The sequence below is a fragment of the Stegostoma tigrinum genome, chromosome 35 (genome assembly GCF_030684315.1).
Source record: "Stegostoma tigrinum isolate sSteTig4 chromosome 35, sSteTig4.hap1, whole genome shotgun sequence".
Taxonomy (NCBI): Eukaryota; Metazoa; Chordata; class Chondrichthyes; order Orectolobiformes; family Stegostomatidae; genus Stegostoma; species Stegostoma tigrinum.
This window is the reverse complement of record NC_081388.1, coordinates 19,935,348-19,952,156: the sequence shown is the minus strand read 5'-3', so window position 1 is coordinate 19,952,156 and position 16,809 is coordinate 19,935,348. Positions and strand designations below refer to the sequence as shown.

At 42.6% G+C, this 16,809-nt stretch overlaps 1 protein-coding gene across 5 annotated transcripts in view; it reads right to left on the bottom strand.

The window, feature by feature from the left end:
• The window catches only part of LOC125447599 (noelin-2-like), a 318,146-nt gene that overhangs the window by 88,014 nt on the left and 213,323 nt on the right, over positions 1-16,809 (bottom strand). For all 5 annotated transcript variants that reach the window (XM_059639945.1, XM_048522145.2, XM_059639948.1 and 2 more), the window contains one exon: positions 10,752-10,898. In XM_059639945.1, coding sequence (XP_059495928.1) covers positions 10,752-10,802 — 51 coding nt within the window. In that variant the 5' untranslated portion in view covers positions 10,803-10,898. The remainder of the gene's footprint in view (positions 1-10,751; positions 10,899-16,809) is intronic.

Genomic DNA, 16,809 nt, shown 5'->3' with positions numbered 1-16,809 from the left:
TATGAATCTGGACTCTAATATGTCTGTGAATATAATATTTGTGTGTCAGTGAGCTGTAATAAATGTCTATTGGAGTCTTCAATACAACACCCAATCTCTTATGCTCTGATGGATAATATACACATTGCCGCATCGCAGGTACAATATCCTGCTGGGTGCAAAACCCATATCAGTGGGAGCAGAGATTATAAATGATTTCAGAAGGAACTTGGACAGGCACATGAAGAGAATAAACTAATAAAGGCAATGGGGATAGAGCAGAGAAGTGGGACTGACTTGACAGCACCTTGAAGGGCCAGCATGGGCACAAAAGCCAAATGGTCTCCTTCTATTATACAACATGTTTCTCCATCATCTGCCAGTTTTTGCACAGTCTCCCTCCCTCAAGCCTCGAGTAAGGTCTTAGGATATTTTATCTTCCTCCTTTAAGAGTGGCGTACAGAGAAAGTTGTTACATTAATTCTATCTCTGTTTTGGAGGGATCTGCAATGCAGGTTAACTGTGGTTGAAAATGCCTCTGCCAATTCTCATGACAAGCTGAAGCTTTTTCGAATGTGCAATCTGAACTGACATATCAGCACCTCGGCAGCACTGTGTAGACTGGAAATTGGAATACGATATCTCACAGGCGAACAGCTGAGACCACTTTATGTGCATGTTAATGTGTTAACATGTTTTGACAATCAAAGTGGTCACAGTCAGAATTTTCTGATCAGTCCAGTGCTTCATTGATTGAAATTACTTAAATAGATGCTGTGAAATCAGATGCTAAGTACATCAGCTTTTCTCCATTTTTAAAAATATATTAGTTTGCAGGTCATGGGTGTTGCTGGCTAGGCCAACATTTATTGCCCATTCCTAATTTAAGTCATCATTGGACAAGCATATGGATGTACATGGAATAGTGTAGGTTAGATGGGCTTCAGGTTGGTATGACAGGTCGGCACAACATCGAAGGCCAAAGGGCCTGTACTGTGCTGTATTGTTCTATGTTCTATGTTCTAATTGCTCCAATGACAATTAAGATTCAAACACATTGCTTTGGGTCTGGAGTCACATGGAGGCCAGACCAGTTAAGCAGAGCAGATTTCCTTTCCTAAAGGAACATGATGGACTTTTCCCCCAACAGTTATCAGTGGTTTTATGGCTATCATTAGGCCCTTGATTCCAGATTTTTTTTATTGAATTCAAGTTCTACCAGCTACTGTGGTATGTTTTGAACCCAAATCCCCAGAATCTCTGGATTAATAGTCTACCAATTACACCACTAGGCCAACACCTCCCCCAGTTGCAAATTAGTTAGCAGCATTAAGTGAGTACAATATTTAGGAGCAGGAGGGGAGCATTTAGCCCCCTGACCCACTACATCATTCAATAATGTTATGGCTGATCTGGCTGTGGTCTCAGTTTCACTTTCTTGTCTATCCCCACCTCCCTTAATATTTGACTCCCTTGTCCGTCATAAATCCAATGAATTTGACCTTGAATTTGAGTACAGTAGTTGGGAGGTCATGTTAGTGTGATACAAGACATTGGTTAGGTCACTTTTAGAATGCTGCATTCAATTTCTGTCTCCCTGCTGCAGGAAAGATGTTGTGAAACTTGAAAGCGTTCACAGAAGATTTGCAAAAATATTGTTGGGAATGAAGGTTTGAGCTACAGGGAGAAGCTGAATAGGCTGGGGCTATATTCCCTAGAAAGTCGGAGGTTGACGGATGACCTTATAGAGGTTTATAAAATCATGAGGAGCATGGATAGGGGGAATAGCCAAAGTCTTTTCCCCAGGGTAGGGGAGTCCAAAACTAAAGGCCATAGGTTTAAGGTATGAGGGGAAATATTTTCATGCAGTGCGTGGTGCGGATATGGAATGAGCTGCCAGAGGAAGTGGTGGAGGCTTGTACAATTACAACATTTAAAAGGCATCTGGATGAGTGCATGAATAGGAAGGGTTAAGAGGGATATGGCCAAATACTGGCAGATAGAACTAGATTAATTTAGGATATCTGGTTGGCATCGTTGAGTTGGAACGAAGGGTCTGTTTCCATCATGTATAGCTCTTTGACCCTACGGTGCTATGAATATATTCAATGACCCAGTCTCCACTGCTTTCTGGTAAAGAGAATTGCACAGACTGACAGAGAGAGGAAACAAAAATCGCCACGTCTTCACCTTAAAATAGAGACCTCTTATTCTTTAAATGTGTCCCTTTGCTCTTGTCTTCACCACAAGGGGACATACCCTTTCAGCACCCACCTTGTCAAGTCCCATCAGGCATCTCAACTGCTTCAGTAAGATCACCTATCATTCTTCTGAGCTGTAATGTGACTCAAAATGAAAGTAAAATACCGCAAATGCTGAAAATCTGAAAGAAGCTTAGAGAGTGCTGGAGAAACTCAGCAGGTCTGGCAGCATCTGTGGAGACAGAAACAGAGTTAATGTTTCGAGTCCAGTATAACTCTTTTTCAGAACTGGACATCTTCAGATGTGACCTGCAATTGAAACAGCACAAAGGCTGTTTCAACTTGTTACTAAGCTGTTCAACCTTCCTTCAGAAGTTAAGCCCTTCAGCCTGGGAATGAATTGAGTGAACCTTTGCCGGATTGCTTCTGAAGCATTTATGTCTCTATTTTTCCGAAGAAGGAGGCCAAGTCTGTGCACAGTCCTGTTCAAAATTGAATTATTTAGACAGTTTCTTTGTGGTTTCTCAACATTTTGAGCTTAAGGAGCTTCATAAATTTAATAGAATAAAAGAAAAATTGATGTCAGTAATTGGAATATTTCCACTACAAAGCTTTCTTACAAACCATTCTCAGATTGAGTTGTGGGTAGTGCCAGTATTTATTAACTATTTTGAGTTGCCTTGTTGCGATACAGTGAGTGACTCACTAGGCCACACTGAGAGTTAACTGAGTTGATCTGGGATTGTCATTAAGTTTCAGCCTAAGGCAGACAAGAATTTGGTCGCTTGTTTTTCACTTGGTTTGAAACATAATGTAGGGGATATGTTTAAGAAGTTGGCAGAAAATCTGGTGGTGGTTAATAATGAGGAAGGAAGCTTCGTGCTGTTGGAGGATATCAGTAGGCAGGTCAGGTGACAGAACTGAGGAAAAAGAATTCAATTCAGAGAAGTGTGTGGTAATGCCTTGGCGGGGGGGGGGTCAAGCAAAACAGATAAACACATGCTAAACAGTAGGACAATAGGAAGCATACAGGAAGAGAGTCCAGGCCCATAGATCTCTGAAGGTAGCAGGAAAGCAAGTAAGATGAAGAAGAGGGAAGATCAGATATTTCCCTTTATGGATTGAGATAGGGAGGATATACTAGAACTGTGTAAATAATTCAAATAAAAGCAAAATATCACAGATGCTGGAAATCTGAAACAAACACAGAGTGCTGGAAAAACTCAGCAGGTCTGGCACTGTCAGTGGAGAGAGAAACAGAATTAACATTTTGTGTCTGGTATGAATCTTCTTCAGAACTGGAGTTCTTTAAATGTGATTGCAATTGAGAGGGCACAAAAAGGATGTTGCCAAGGATGCAGAATTTTATTTCAGAAAAGATTAGATAGGCTGTCTCCCTTGAAACAGAAGAGACTGAGGAAAGATGAAATCCAAGTACATAAAACTAGGAGGTGCCCAGACAGAGCAAATAGTTCCTTGGCTGAGAGATGACCAACCAGGGGTATAGATTTAAAATCATTGCCAGAAGGATTAGAGGGAAATTAAAGGGGATTTTGTTTTCACCTAGAGGGCAATGGAGGTCTCAAACTCACTGCCTGACAGGGTGATATTGACAGACTCTCTCATTACATTGAAATAGCACTTGGATATGAACTGGGACACGGACAGTGACCGACCGACAGCAGATAGGTGGGAAAGAGCTGGTCAGCTTTTTTCTGGTCTGCATGGACCCAAAGGACCAAATGGCTTCCTGGTGCCATAAACATTCCATGTTTTCCATAACTATCGGCATGAAGAATTGTATTTTGAAGTCAAATTCATGCACTGAGAAATATCTCATCATAATGAAAAAACAATAAATTCTAGGAGCTTTTTCATACCCTGATATTGGAACAAATTACACAATTGATTTAAATGGGAAGAAGATTGAATGGTTCTCACATTTTATTCAATGTGAAGAATTTGGAAGTGGCCAAAGGTGGGTATATATGTTCAACAGCCGGGGGAGGGGGGTGTGGAAAGAGAAACAGGGAGCGTGAGATCAAATTTGCAACTGGGGAGGAAAAGCAAGCATGCTCAAGAGGGACAGAGTGAGTGTGTAAGACAGGGCAGAAAGAGTCAGGGAGAGAGGAGAGATGGGGACAGTGAGCATGTGTGACCGGAGAGATGTTGTGCATGAGATGGTGGAAGAGCAAGAGTGTGAGGAGACAGAGTGAATACATGAGATTAGGGGAGACTGCGAGATAGGGTGAAAATAAGTGAAAGCACGAGAGAGGGTGAGACTGGTTTGCTTTATTCACAGCCTCACGACTTCTCAAAACTGCTTTACAGTCCTTTAGAATTATAGTTACTGTCGTAGTGTAAAAGTTGCCACAGCCCCAGCTAACCACCGGCAGCTCTCATTAGAAAGAGAAGGCTGATAGTCAGTTTAACCTGAGGGTCACCACATCACAAGGCAAGGGGCAAGGTTGAGAAGGTGGGACCTTTGTGGTAACTTCAGCTGGTATGGCTGTATGTGTTCATGTAAGAAACAGAAGGGAGATAATCCACTGTAAATCTGTCCAATTAAACTGAATGGGAAAAAAAAAATCATTCTTGGAAAATGATATATACCGGCAAAGGGATTAATTTAGTTCATGTGTTACGGAATTGGAAGTAATTGAGAAGGTTGGCTTAGGAAATGTTTGCAAAAATACAGCAAGTCAGAAGAGACCCGGGAGAATTCCAAATGATGGGAGCCGATTTCCTTGCTAAATTTTGAATGAGGTCGAGGGTTGAATGAGAAAGGGTTAATTCATTATGAAATCAAACAATGGGTCTGAGAGAGAAGAGGGTTAATGGTCAAACAATTCAGAGGATAAATGAGTAAGTGAAGAGATTTCCGTTTTTTTGAATTTCACTGATTGGAGTTCTATCTAATGGGAATAACAAGGAGGAAATTTCAATTCACAACGTATAAAATGGGGAAATGTGGAAAATGATCCAGAAATTTCAAATTTAACTTGGTGATTGACTTGAGTCAAGTGTTGCGGGTGGATGTAACCCTGATGATACTTATGAGCATTGCCTCTTCCTTTGGCTATTAAGTTTTGGGGGCACAGCTGTCATTGCCATATCAACATAATTACAGATTCCAGTCACTGACAGCCACATATGTCACCCATGTATTCTGAAAATCTTGTCGTTTAACTAATTGACCACAAATAGAGCAGATCCCTCTCTGCTGTTAAGTCGGCTGATCACTGATAATGAATAAGTATCCTGAAAATAACCTCTAGCGATGACCACAAAACTATGCTTCTTCACAGCAGTGCATACCAGGTCGGGTTCAGAATACTGACAAGGGTGGGAATCCCAAAGGACCACCAAGCTCCCAGACAGCAAAACGTAGCCAGGTACATCGCCACAACAATACTGAAATATGCAATCAATTAACAAGATCCATGTCCTCATAACCTTCTCCAGCCTCACAACCCTCTGAGATATCAATGCTCTCATTCTGATCCATGTCGCTCCATAAGTAATGGTTGTGTCCTCAATCAATGATCAAGGCTATTGTTAGACAGCAATGAGGCCCAGATTTTATGTACAGAGTGCAGCCCATCCCAGAGCCAGGAAGGCGAAAGGCAAATTGACTGGGTCACTCCATAGCAACTGGAGGTTCAGTTACCTCAGGATAGGGCCTCTGACCATATTTGGAAGGAAAAGCCACCCGTTGATCAATCAGATGGTTGGCAGCTCTCCTGTCCCAGTAGTGCCACTGGGAGTGGTGGCTACTGCTGGGACTGCAAGTCATTCTCTTAGAGCTGCTCAAATACCAGTGGAGTCAGTGACAAAGTGCACCCCATTCCAAACACTCTGCCATCCTATCCAAATTGACATCACCCCCTACCCAGTCCACTCCCGGCAGAGATGAGAGGGTGTGTGAAATCCCACTCCAAAACCATGCCCTGTCCCCACACTGGTTTAGGAGCACAACAATCATGAAAGATCCTCTGCCCTCCCATCTCCAGAGTAGTCATTGTGAGCACAGAAAGAGGCCATTCAACCCAACTGGTTGGAGAAAGGCTAGAAAGGCAAAAGGAAGAGAAATTCAGAATGAGGCCAAACCACTATACAGCCGGTACAAGATAAACAGGATTCAGAGTACAAGAAAGGACAAGGCCAGAGAACCCCTGGATGTCAAGGGCCAAAATGGTTATGATTAAGATGACAAAAGATTATGGCAGACACTGACAGTTCAATACAACAGAATTTAGGCTTTTTTGGGGCGGCACAGTGGCTCAGTGGTTAGCACTGCAGCCTCACAGCACAAGGGACCCAGGTTCAATTCCAGCCTCGGGCGACTGTCTGTGTGGAGTTTGCACATTCTCCCCGTGTCTGCGTGGGTTTCCTCCGGGTGCGCCGGTTTCCTCCCACAGTTCAAAGATGTGCAGGTTAGGGTGGATTAGCCATGCTAAATTGTGTGTAGTGTTCAGGGGTGTGTGTGTTATAGGGGCATGGGCCTGGGTCTGGGTGGGATGTTTCAAGGGGCGGTGTGGACTTGTTGGGCCAAAGGACCTGTTTCCACACTGTAGGGAATCTAATCTAATCAAGTGCGCAAGATTGGGGGGATGGGGGAAGATTCTTAAATTGTATTCAGGAGAACATTTTTACCCTTTATGTAGAAAGCCCAACAAGGGAAGGGGCAGCTCTGGATCTAAGGTTTGGAAATCAGCCTGGACAAGTGGAAAATATTTCAGCAGTGGAACAATTTGGAGACAGTGAGCAAATTCAGTCAGAGTTAGGATAATTATCAATAAGGATGGGCCAGGAATGAAAGTTTGAATCTGGGGAAATGTTAATTTTACTAACACAGGATACAATTTGGCTCAAATGGATTGGGAGCAGGTACTTGTTGGTAAAACTATCAGACCAGTGGGAGACATTCAAGCAGGAAACAGCAAGAGTACAGAGCACATATATCCCTGTGGAGGACTGAAATGTTAGAAATTAACGAAGAGAGAGAAAGTATAAGCTGGTGTGGCAGCCTTAAACTCTGGAGATCTGGATGAGATACATCCCAGGCTGTTGAGGGAGGCAAGAAGTGGGTATCAGAAACACTGGTAGTAATTTTATACAGGAATATATCAAAAGAGCAGTCAGAGCAGTATTAAATAGAATTCTACGAAGAAGGGGTTGGGGAGTTAGAGTATGGGGAGAGGCTGAATAGGCCGGGGCTCTTTTCCCTGGAGTGTCAGAGGCTGAGGGGTGACCTTACAGAGGTTTATAAAATAGTGAGGGGCATGGATAGGGTGGATACTAAGGTCTCTTTCCTCGGGTGGGTGAGTCCAAAATTACAGGGCATAAGTTTAAGTTGACAGCGAAAACAACATTTAGAAAGCAACTAGATGGGTATATGAATTCAAAGGGTTTAGAGGGATATGGGCCAGATATAGGACAGATTGGGACGTCTGGTCTACGCAGATGAGTTGGACCGAAGGGTCTGTTTCTATGTTGGAGAACATTTGAGGAACGTTTGAGGACTCTGGGACTATACTCATTGGATTTTAGAAGGATGAGGGGGGATCTAATTGAAAACTGTCAGAATATTGAATGGCCTGGATAAAATGGATGTTGGGAAGATGGAATTTAGAAGGGTGAGGGATGATCTAATTGAAACTTACAGAATACTGAATGGCCTGGGCAGACTGGATGTGGGAAGATGCTTCCATTGGTAGGAGAGACTAGGACCCCCGAGGGCACAGCCTTTAGAGTAAAGAGAAGACCTTTTAGAATGGAGATAAGGAGGAACTTCTTCAGCCAGAGAGTGGTGAATCTATGGAATTCACTGCCACAGAAGGCTGTGGAGGCCAGGTCATTGGGCATAATTAAGACTGAGATAGATAGGTTCTTGATTATCAAGGGGATCAGGGGTTACAGGGAGAAAGCAGGAGAATGGGGTTGAGGAACTTATCAGCCATGTTTGAACGGTGGGGCAGACTCAATGGGCTGAAAGGCCTAATTTCTGCTCCTGTGTCTTGTGGTCTTAACTCCATGACTCTAAGACTATGAGATAGCACACTTGTGGAAGCTAACAAGACCAGGGATTACATTGTGAATGGTAGGACTTTGGAAAATACTGAAATCAGAGGGACCTTGCATATCCACAGATTGGTGAAGGCAGTGAGGCAGATAGATAGAATGGTTGAAAAGACAAGTGGAACGCTTGTCTTTTATTAGCTGAGGCTTTCCTTAGAAGAGCAGGAAAGTTCTGCTGGAACTGTACAAAGCACTGGTTAGGCCTTAACTGGAGTACCATGTAGTTCTCGTCACCAGATTACAGGGAGGATGTGATTGCACTAGAGAAGGAGCAGAGGGGATTTACCAGGAAGCCATCTGGACTGGAAAGACTGTGATTTGAGGAAAGATTGGAAAGGCTTGAGTTGTTTGAGCAGCAAAGGTTGAGAGGGGACCTAATAGAGGTGAGTTAGATTATGAGGGGCATAGATAGTGTGGACAGGCAGGTACTTTTCCCATTAGTTGGGGTTAATAAACAGGGACCAATGAGATAAAGAGAGGTAGAAAGCTAAGAGAAGATTTGAGGAGAAATGTTTTCACTGAGGGAGTGGTGGGAGCCTGTAACTCATTATCTGAAAAGTGTAATTGAGTCAGAATATCTTGAAATATTTAAGTAGTGTTTAGATACGTTGACATTGGCTCCAATGGTGCTGACCAGAAGCTGGAAAATAGGATCGCTGCAGTCAGATCTATGTTGACCAATGCAGAAACAATGGGCCAAATGGCCTGCTTCTGTACTTCAAAATATCTGTGAGTCAGTGAACCCTTACCTGTACTGGCTCTTACAGAATGAGATCCTTATAAAAAAAAGAAACATTCCTTTTGCAGTCTGTAGGCAGTGGCGTTGTGCAGATGAGCATAGCATCAACAAGCCCTGTTAATGCATCTATAATTACTGCAGCACTGGTCGTCTCTCTACCTCAGAGCCAGGACGCCCAGGTTCAAGTCCCATCTCCTTCAGGGATGTATCACAACACCTCTGAGCTTTTGATTTATGGTGATTTTAACTTCGCAATCTCACCAATTGTTTTAACATGTAGTGACTAAAAGATTTCCTTATTATCTTGAAGAAGGATTGATTCCTTTGTCTTCTTCTTGAACTTCTGTCAATCAATGACCTAACTGAGATCCAAAAGCAGACTGAGGATACACACCAATGATCTTTAGGGAGCAATGGCCTAGTGGTATTATCACTGGACTGTTAATCCAAAGACCCAGGTAACTGGAGACCTAGATTTGAAACCTGCAATGGCAGATGGTGGAATTTGAATTCAATAAATATCTGGAATTATGAATCTAATGGTGACTGTGTATCCATTGTCGATTGTTGGAAAAACCCATCTGGTTCACTAAAGTCCTTTAGGGAAGGAAACTGCCATCCTTACCTGGTCTGGCCTACATGTGATTCCAGACCCACAGCAATGTGGCTGACTCTGAATTGTCCCCTAGGCATTTAGGGATGGGCAGTAAGTGCTGCCTAGCCAATGATGCCCGCATCCCATGATGAATAAAGAAAATCTGCCGTCCTTACCCAGTCTGGCTAACACATGACTCCAGGCCCACTGCAACTCGTGGTTGACTCGTAGCTGCCCTCTGAAATGAACTGCCTAGCAAGCCGCTCAGTTCAAGGGCAATTAATGATGGGCAACAAAATGCAAGATGCCCATCACACCAAGTCCATCTCAACTGACCAGGACTGTGGGATACAGGTCTCTCCCTCCTTGAACTGTACGGACCTGACCCTGCACAATTAATTGGATCATATTGAAATAAAACAATATTCCTGACAGAGATCTGTTTACTAAACTAAGGGAAGATTTCACATTAATTGCGACATTGTCTGCAAATAGAAAGACCGAACAACATTATTTAGATAATTAAATGATATTTGGCAAAAGACCAGGATCAACATTTCTAAATGCACGCTATTCCCTGAAGAAAATGAAATAATAATAAACTTTCCATTGACTCCTGCCTGTTAATTAACCTGCAGAGTACTTCATCTCTGCCTTTCAAAGACCTGCATTAATATACGAGCATGCCAATGATTTAAGAAGTCTGCTGTGGCTCCTGAGAGGGTTACAGAGTGTGATTTTGGATGATTTACAAGAGTTTGGTTTCAAGCACAGACCAGCATGATGTACACAGGCCCTCTCAATTCTGCTGGCTTGGCTGGTCAGTGACAAGACACCAAGGGGGTCAGGTCAGTTCTTGTATCTCCAAGGGGGTCAGAGGTAGGATTTACCATAACGACAACAATGAGGGGGCACTGCAGCCACAAGGACTTGAGTGACAGCACAGTCTGAGCTTGAGCTGTTTGGTGCAGAATAGGCTCAGCAGAGATTTAAAAGTGACAGGTCGAGGTAACATGTAGCTGGAGAATTAGAGGGACACAATTTAAAGACAATTGGCATAAGACATATTAGGGGAAGAGTTGTGACCTGAACTGTCCTTCCTGGGGGGTAGTCAGCCTGCATTGTCTCCTTTTATTAAACAACACCCATGATGTACCTTCTCCAGCAGCTGTCGGAGTTGCTTACTGCGTGCATCCCGCGAGCACATACTCCGCTGGGCCACTACTGCACAGACGCACTTCCCATCCGGATCCTGGGCGGAACTGTAGATTTCCCAGCCTTCCTCGGGACTTGGGAAAAGAGTCTGCAGAGGTTGAGAAAAAATGAATAAGATGTCAAGCTGGAGGCAAAATCAGAATGAGCACAGCCATGAGCAGTTCAGAAAAGTGACCGTGAGGCTGAGGTGTCACTCAACCCCATCCCAAATACCTGCCAACTTGGCTCACTGTAGTGTGGGTTCAAGATCTACATACAGTCCGCTGTGGCTTACCTCTATGTTCAAGACTCACAGAGATTTCAGTTGAGGAGAAATGTCTTCATCCAGAGACTCATGAGCCTGTGGAATGCTCTCCCACAGAACGTGGTTGAGGCTAAAACATGAAATGTTTTCAAAAAGGAATTAGGTATATTTCTTGAGGGATCAAAGGGAATGGGGAGAGAGTGGGAACAGGGGACTGAGTCAGATAATCAGCCATGATCCTATTGAATGGCGGAGCAGTATTGAAGGTTCTCCCGTATCTTTTCTCCTATGTTTAAGCACATAGTCAAGGCTGAGCTTCCCAGTGGAGTGTTGCGCCTCTCTTAGAAGCTCTGTCTTTCAGATGAGATGTTGTACTGGCAACTTTTCTACTCATTAAACCCAACAACGAACCAGCCAATTCTTTACAGGGACCTGGCCAATGTTTATCCTCAATCAGCATTTAAACAGATGATTCTGTCGTCCTTACAGTTTCTGTTTGTCTGAACTTACAAAACCAGATTTCCTACATTTGAACAGTCCCTACAGACTGAGAGTAATTCACAGTCTGTGAAGCACTTTGGGAATGCCTGAGATCAGGTGAGGCACTATATAAATGCAGAAACTTCCCTTCTGAATGTCGCAATATTGGAATAAAGTAAGTCAACCTGCAAAAGGACTTTTGACCATAGGATGAGGGATAAATGCACAAACTTTGTAGTCACAGGTTTGATAATGGAAGCACTAATTAGCAATCTGTGGATGTGGTTGGAGTTAGTAACTGAAGCCATCAATTTGAGACCGCTGATTTGCCAAGAGACACAGTCAGGTTTTTTCTGCTTTCCTTGTCTTTTACCCTCTGCGCATACACCTCGTGATCTGCCTTCTCTCACCGTCTCTCAGCAACTGGAAGGCAAAAGACATGGAGGTGCCTATCGGGAAACTCTGATCCGAGAAAGCTGCTGCTTGAGACTTCACAAAATGTGCCCCACAGCAAAATGCGCTTCGACACGTGTCAAATTCAACACAAATCATAATGGAAATGGTCTAAGTACAATGCCACGGCTCTTTCAAGGGGGCATGTTACAAAAAATCTGTCTCTTTAACAGGAGGTGAATATATCGGCTCTATCCCATTAAAGGAAGCATAAAACATTAACGTTACTCTTTTGGAATAAGACAGCAGCAACATCCTTAACAACAACAACACCAAACTTGAGAGGAGATAAAATATAGTCCCATGAACGGAGAGATATTATACTCTTAGAGTAACAGAGATATACAGCATGGAAACAGACCCTTTGGTCCAACACATCCATGCCGATCAGATGTCCTAAATTAATCTAGTCTCATTTGCCTTCATTTGACCCATATCCCTCTAAACTTCCTATTCATAGACATATCCAGATGCCTTTTAAATGACATAATTATACTAGCCTCCACTAATCCCTCTGGCAGCTCATTCCAAATATGCACCACCCTCTGCGTGCAAAGGTTGCCCTTTATGACCCTTTTCAATCTTTCCCCTCTCACCTTAACCTATGCCGTCTAATTTTGGAGACCCCAATCCTAGAAAAAAGACTTTGCCTATTCACCCTAACCATGTCCATCGTGATTTTATAAACCTCTATAAGGTCACTCTTCAGCCTCCAATGTTCCAGGGAAAACAGGCCCAGCCTATTCAGCCTCTCCCTGTAGCTCAAAGTGTCTGACCCTGGCAACATCCTTGTCAATCTTTTCTGCACCCTTTCAAGTTTCACAACATCCTTCCTAAAGCAGGGAGACTCAGGGAAGGTTAAGTTGTTGCAGAATTACCAGAACTGCAATAGTACAGCAACTTTTGTTCCTGTGTTGGACACAGTTAGGTGCCATGAAGAAAACTGAAAGTATTTTCCACTTCCTTGAGTACATCATAACCATCCAGCATTTTCCAAATGAGTCAGAGGTCAGTGAAAACAACAATTGGATTTGAAATTGATTTTTTTTTCTAACTAAGTAATGTGAAGTCTGAGTTTTGTAAAGCATTCTTGTGAAAATCCTTTATTTGTTGTGATTTAAAGACTTCTAACAATTCACTTTTATTAAACAACGGCCTTTCATTGTTCGAGTGCAACACAGCTTCTAGCCTCAATCTAACTGCAGTGCCTGTAAAACATGAGAATTGCCAGTACTGTTTCACACAGCAGACAACTCTCAGAGAATGAATTACCTGAGGAGCAGTTCTGTGACTAGGAGTGGGACTAAAGGTAGACCTCCACAGCTGGAAAGAGTCTACAAAGTAATGGGCCATTTACTCTAGAATTCATTCGGATTTCAAAGGTGACTGTGCACTGAGTTCACCGCCTGAATCACCCTCTCTTCTCTGAATGCAGCAAAGAGCAAAGTCCCAGAGTTAAAAGAGGAAACATTTATTGTAAATGCAGCTAGTTGTGACCAGGAGCTTGTGTCTACAAGAGTGGTAACAGATTTAATAGTAACTTCCAAAGAGTAAAGGCTGAGATAAATAGGTTTTTAGACTCTCAGGGAATCAAAGGATATGAGCAGCAAAGCCGAAGATTAGCCATAATAATATTGAATAGCAGACCAGGTTTCTGTTTCTTATGTTTTTAATGGAACTAGATGAATGCTTCAAAGGGGGAAACTTTTAGGTCTCTGAAGAAAGAGCTAGGTAGAGTGAGATTAATTGGAAAGCTTTTTCTCAGAGCCAGTACAGGCACAATGGACTGCATGGTCTCCTCGATGACTTACATTTTTGATCTGCTCTTTGCATTAGTCATTTGCTTTCTGGTGTTGCAATTGACACACAATCCCTGATCTCCCAACACTGTTAACAGGCAAATTGCAACCCTAACCCTATCGCAGGTGTAAGCAACTGGAGTGATGAAAACAGGAGAGAACTGGAGGGCACTGCTTGTTATCTTCTGGTGCCGGACAGTTAATGAGCACAGAGAGTTCCTGTAGGTGTCAGTTTTACAGCCTAAGTCCATGTGTCACAAACCCTTCAAGACTGTTAGTGACAACAGCTGGTCTATATTCAAACCTCTTGGCCTATCCTGAATCTTAATGAAAAAAATTTTAGGCATGAATCACTGGATGGCACTCCTCACTCTGAGTCAGACGATGGAGAGTTCAAGTCGCACTCCAGAGGTTGGAGTACAAGATCTGAGTGCAGTATTCTCAGTGCAGTTACGAGCTAGTGCTGCACTATCAGAGGTGCTGTCTTTCAGATGTTAAGGGAGGATGTGAGGCAAATTTTCAAGGGAAGAGGAGTAGATCTTCTCAGTATCTTTTTCAATACATTCTTTAATATCATCAAACAATTGGATTAGTTCAACACTATCTGTGAGAGACTGCTGTGTGTGTATTTAGATGCTGGGTCACTGAATTAGAAGCCTATGACAAATTTAGATGATGAATTCAGTGAGTCAGAAATAAAGGCAAAATTCACCCGAGTCTTACTCCCTCATTAGCAAGAGATGATTGGAGGTGGTTTAACCTGAGGACCACCATACTTCAAGCAAGGGGAGATGTTGAGAAGTAGAATCTTTCACTGTAATCTCAGCCTATGTGAAAGTTGAACACATGCTGTTGATATCACTCTGCATTGCAAACAAGCTGTCTAACCAACTGAGCTAACCAATGCCCGACTACAAATGTACAACTAAAGAATTTCCATAAAATCATCTCGTTCATTAATATCGTCTCAGGAAGGAAATCTGCTGTTTTTTTCTGGTCTGGCTTACATGTGACTCCAGACTTACAGTTACAGACTCATGACTGTCCTCTGAAACAGCCCCAGAGACACTCAACTGCTCTTGAGAAGGTGGCTCACCAGCTCCTTCCCAGAGCAATAAATATTAATCTTACCAGTGACATGCACATCCTGTAATGGAAATTGGAATTTTTTTTAACCTTGGAGATGCTGAAGCTCTATATTCAGTGGTACAGTACTGGGTTTAAAGTCTTACATTATATGTAAGGCAGTTTTGCTGATGAGTAGGACATAGTCAGAAGTCACACGACACCAGGTTATAATTCAACAGGTTTATTTAAGATCACAAGCTTTCGAAGCATTGCTCCTTTGCCAGGTGAAGTGCAGGACACTGTGTGTGAATCATGCCAGGGTCAAATAGATTGCTAAGATTTAGTATGATCCAGCAATATGATCCAATGTTCAAAGAATAAATAGGGAGCTAAGATCTAGAAGGGACATAAAGTGATAAATTTGTTCACTGTAACATCCAGTTAGAGGAAAGAACTCCACTGTATTATCAGTGTACAAACACTGTTCTCCCGTGTTCCCCAAGTCCACCAGTTCACCTGATTGAAACTCCCTCAATCTCATTAATGAGGTTTAATGAATTTGAGTTATTGCAGTATAGTACAGGTAGGCTGCTGTGTATAATGCAAACTACTCCTTTTAATTGCACCACTACATTCTTAATTACTTGGACTTGTTAACAGACTTCCCAATAATTTGAGTGAAACAGCACAAAGGAAAGAACTTTGTACAAAATAAAGAACAAAATTATCTGGTCGTTGGAATTAATAAAGTGTGGATGATCCATGAATGGTTAAAGCGCTAATGAATCATTTTAACTTCACAAGTTTCATGTGGCCAAAGGATGGGAGCATTTAGCCTCTTGGCTACATCCTCTCCATGTTAGAGATGATTCACCTTCACTCATGATCAAGGCTCCTACATGAAGATTAAGGGATGATCAAATTGCAGTGTTTTCAAATGTCTAGAAGCATTCAGTAATGCAGTCACAAGTTCCCCTCCAAGCCACTCACCATCCTGACTTGGAAATATATCGCTGTTCCTTCACTGTTGCTGGGTTAAAATCCTGTAGCTCCCTCCGTAACAGCATTGTGCATCTACCTAAACTAAATGGACTGAGGGAGTTTAAGAAGGCAGCTCACCGCCACATTCTCCAGTGGAAATTAGGAACAGGCAATAAATGCTGTCCCGGTTAGTGGTATCCACATCCCACATATGAATAAATACAGAGAAAGTGATGGTGGGGAGGGCGCTCCATAACCCAGTGGCTAATCTTATAATTAGATCTAGGTTGTTCTGTGGTGATTTCAGGAAGTATTTGTTCACTTAACTCTCCATCAAAGACCTGTAGCTTCCAGATGGAGGAGTGGTATGTGGAAATATTCGAAATTGCGATCGATAGATCGCAATTGATTGATAGTGTTACAGAACCACAGCAGAGAAAAAGGATCCTTAACTATGAGGATATTAGTAAGTTAGGGAGGGTTCAGAAAAGATTTATCAGGATGTTGCCAGGATTGGAGGGTTTGTGTCATAAGGAGAGACTGGATAGGCTGGCACTTTTTTCACTGGAGAGTAGGATGCTGAGGGCGTGATCTTATAGAAGTTTATAATTATGAGAGGCATAAATAAGGTGACTAGGAAAGGTCTTTTTCCCAAGGTAGGGGAGTTCAAAACTAGAGACCATTTTTTAAGGTGAGATGAGAAAGATTTGAAAGGGACTTGAGGGGTAGCTTTTTTCACACAGGGGGTGGTCCATATGTGGAATGAACTGCCAGAGGAAGTAGAGAAGCAGGTTCGGTTACAACATTAAAAAGACTTTTGAATAGATACATGAACAGGAGAAGTTTAGAGGGATATGGGCTAAATGCAGGCAAATGGAACAAGTTCAATTTGGAAAACTTAGTCGGTGTGGATGAGATAGACGGAAGGGGCAGTTTGCATGCTTATGACTCTGTGATTGTTTGACAATATGAAC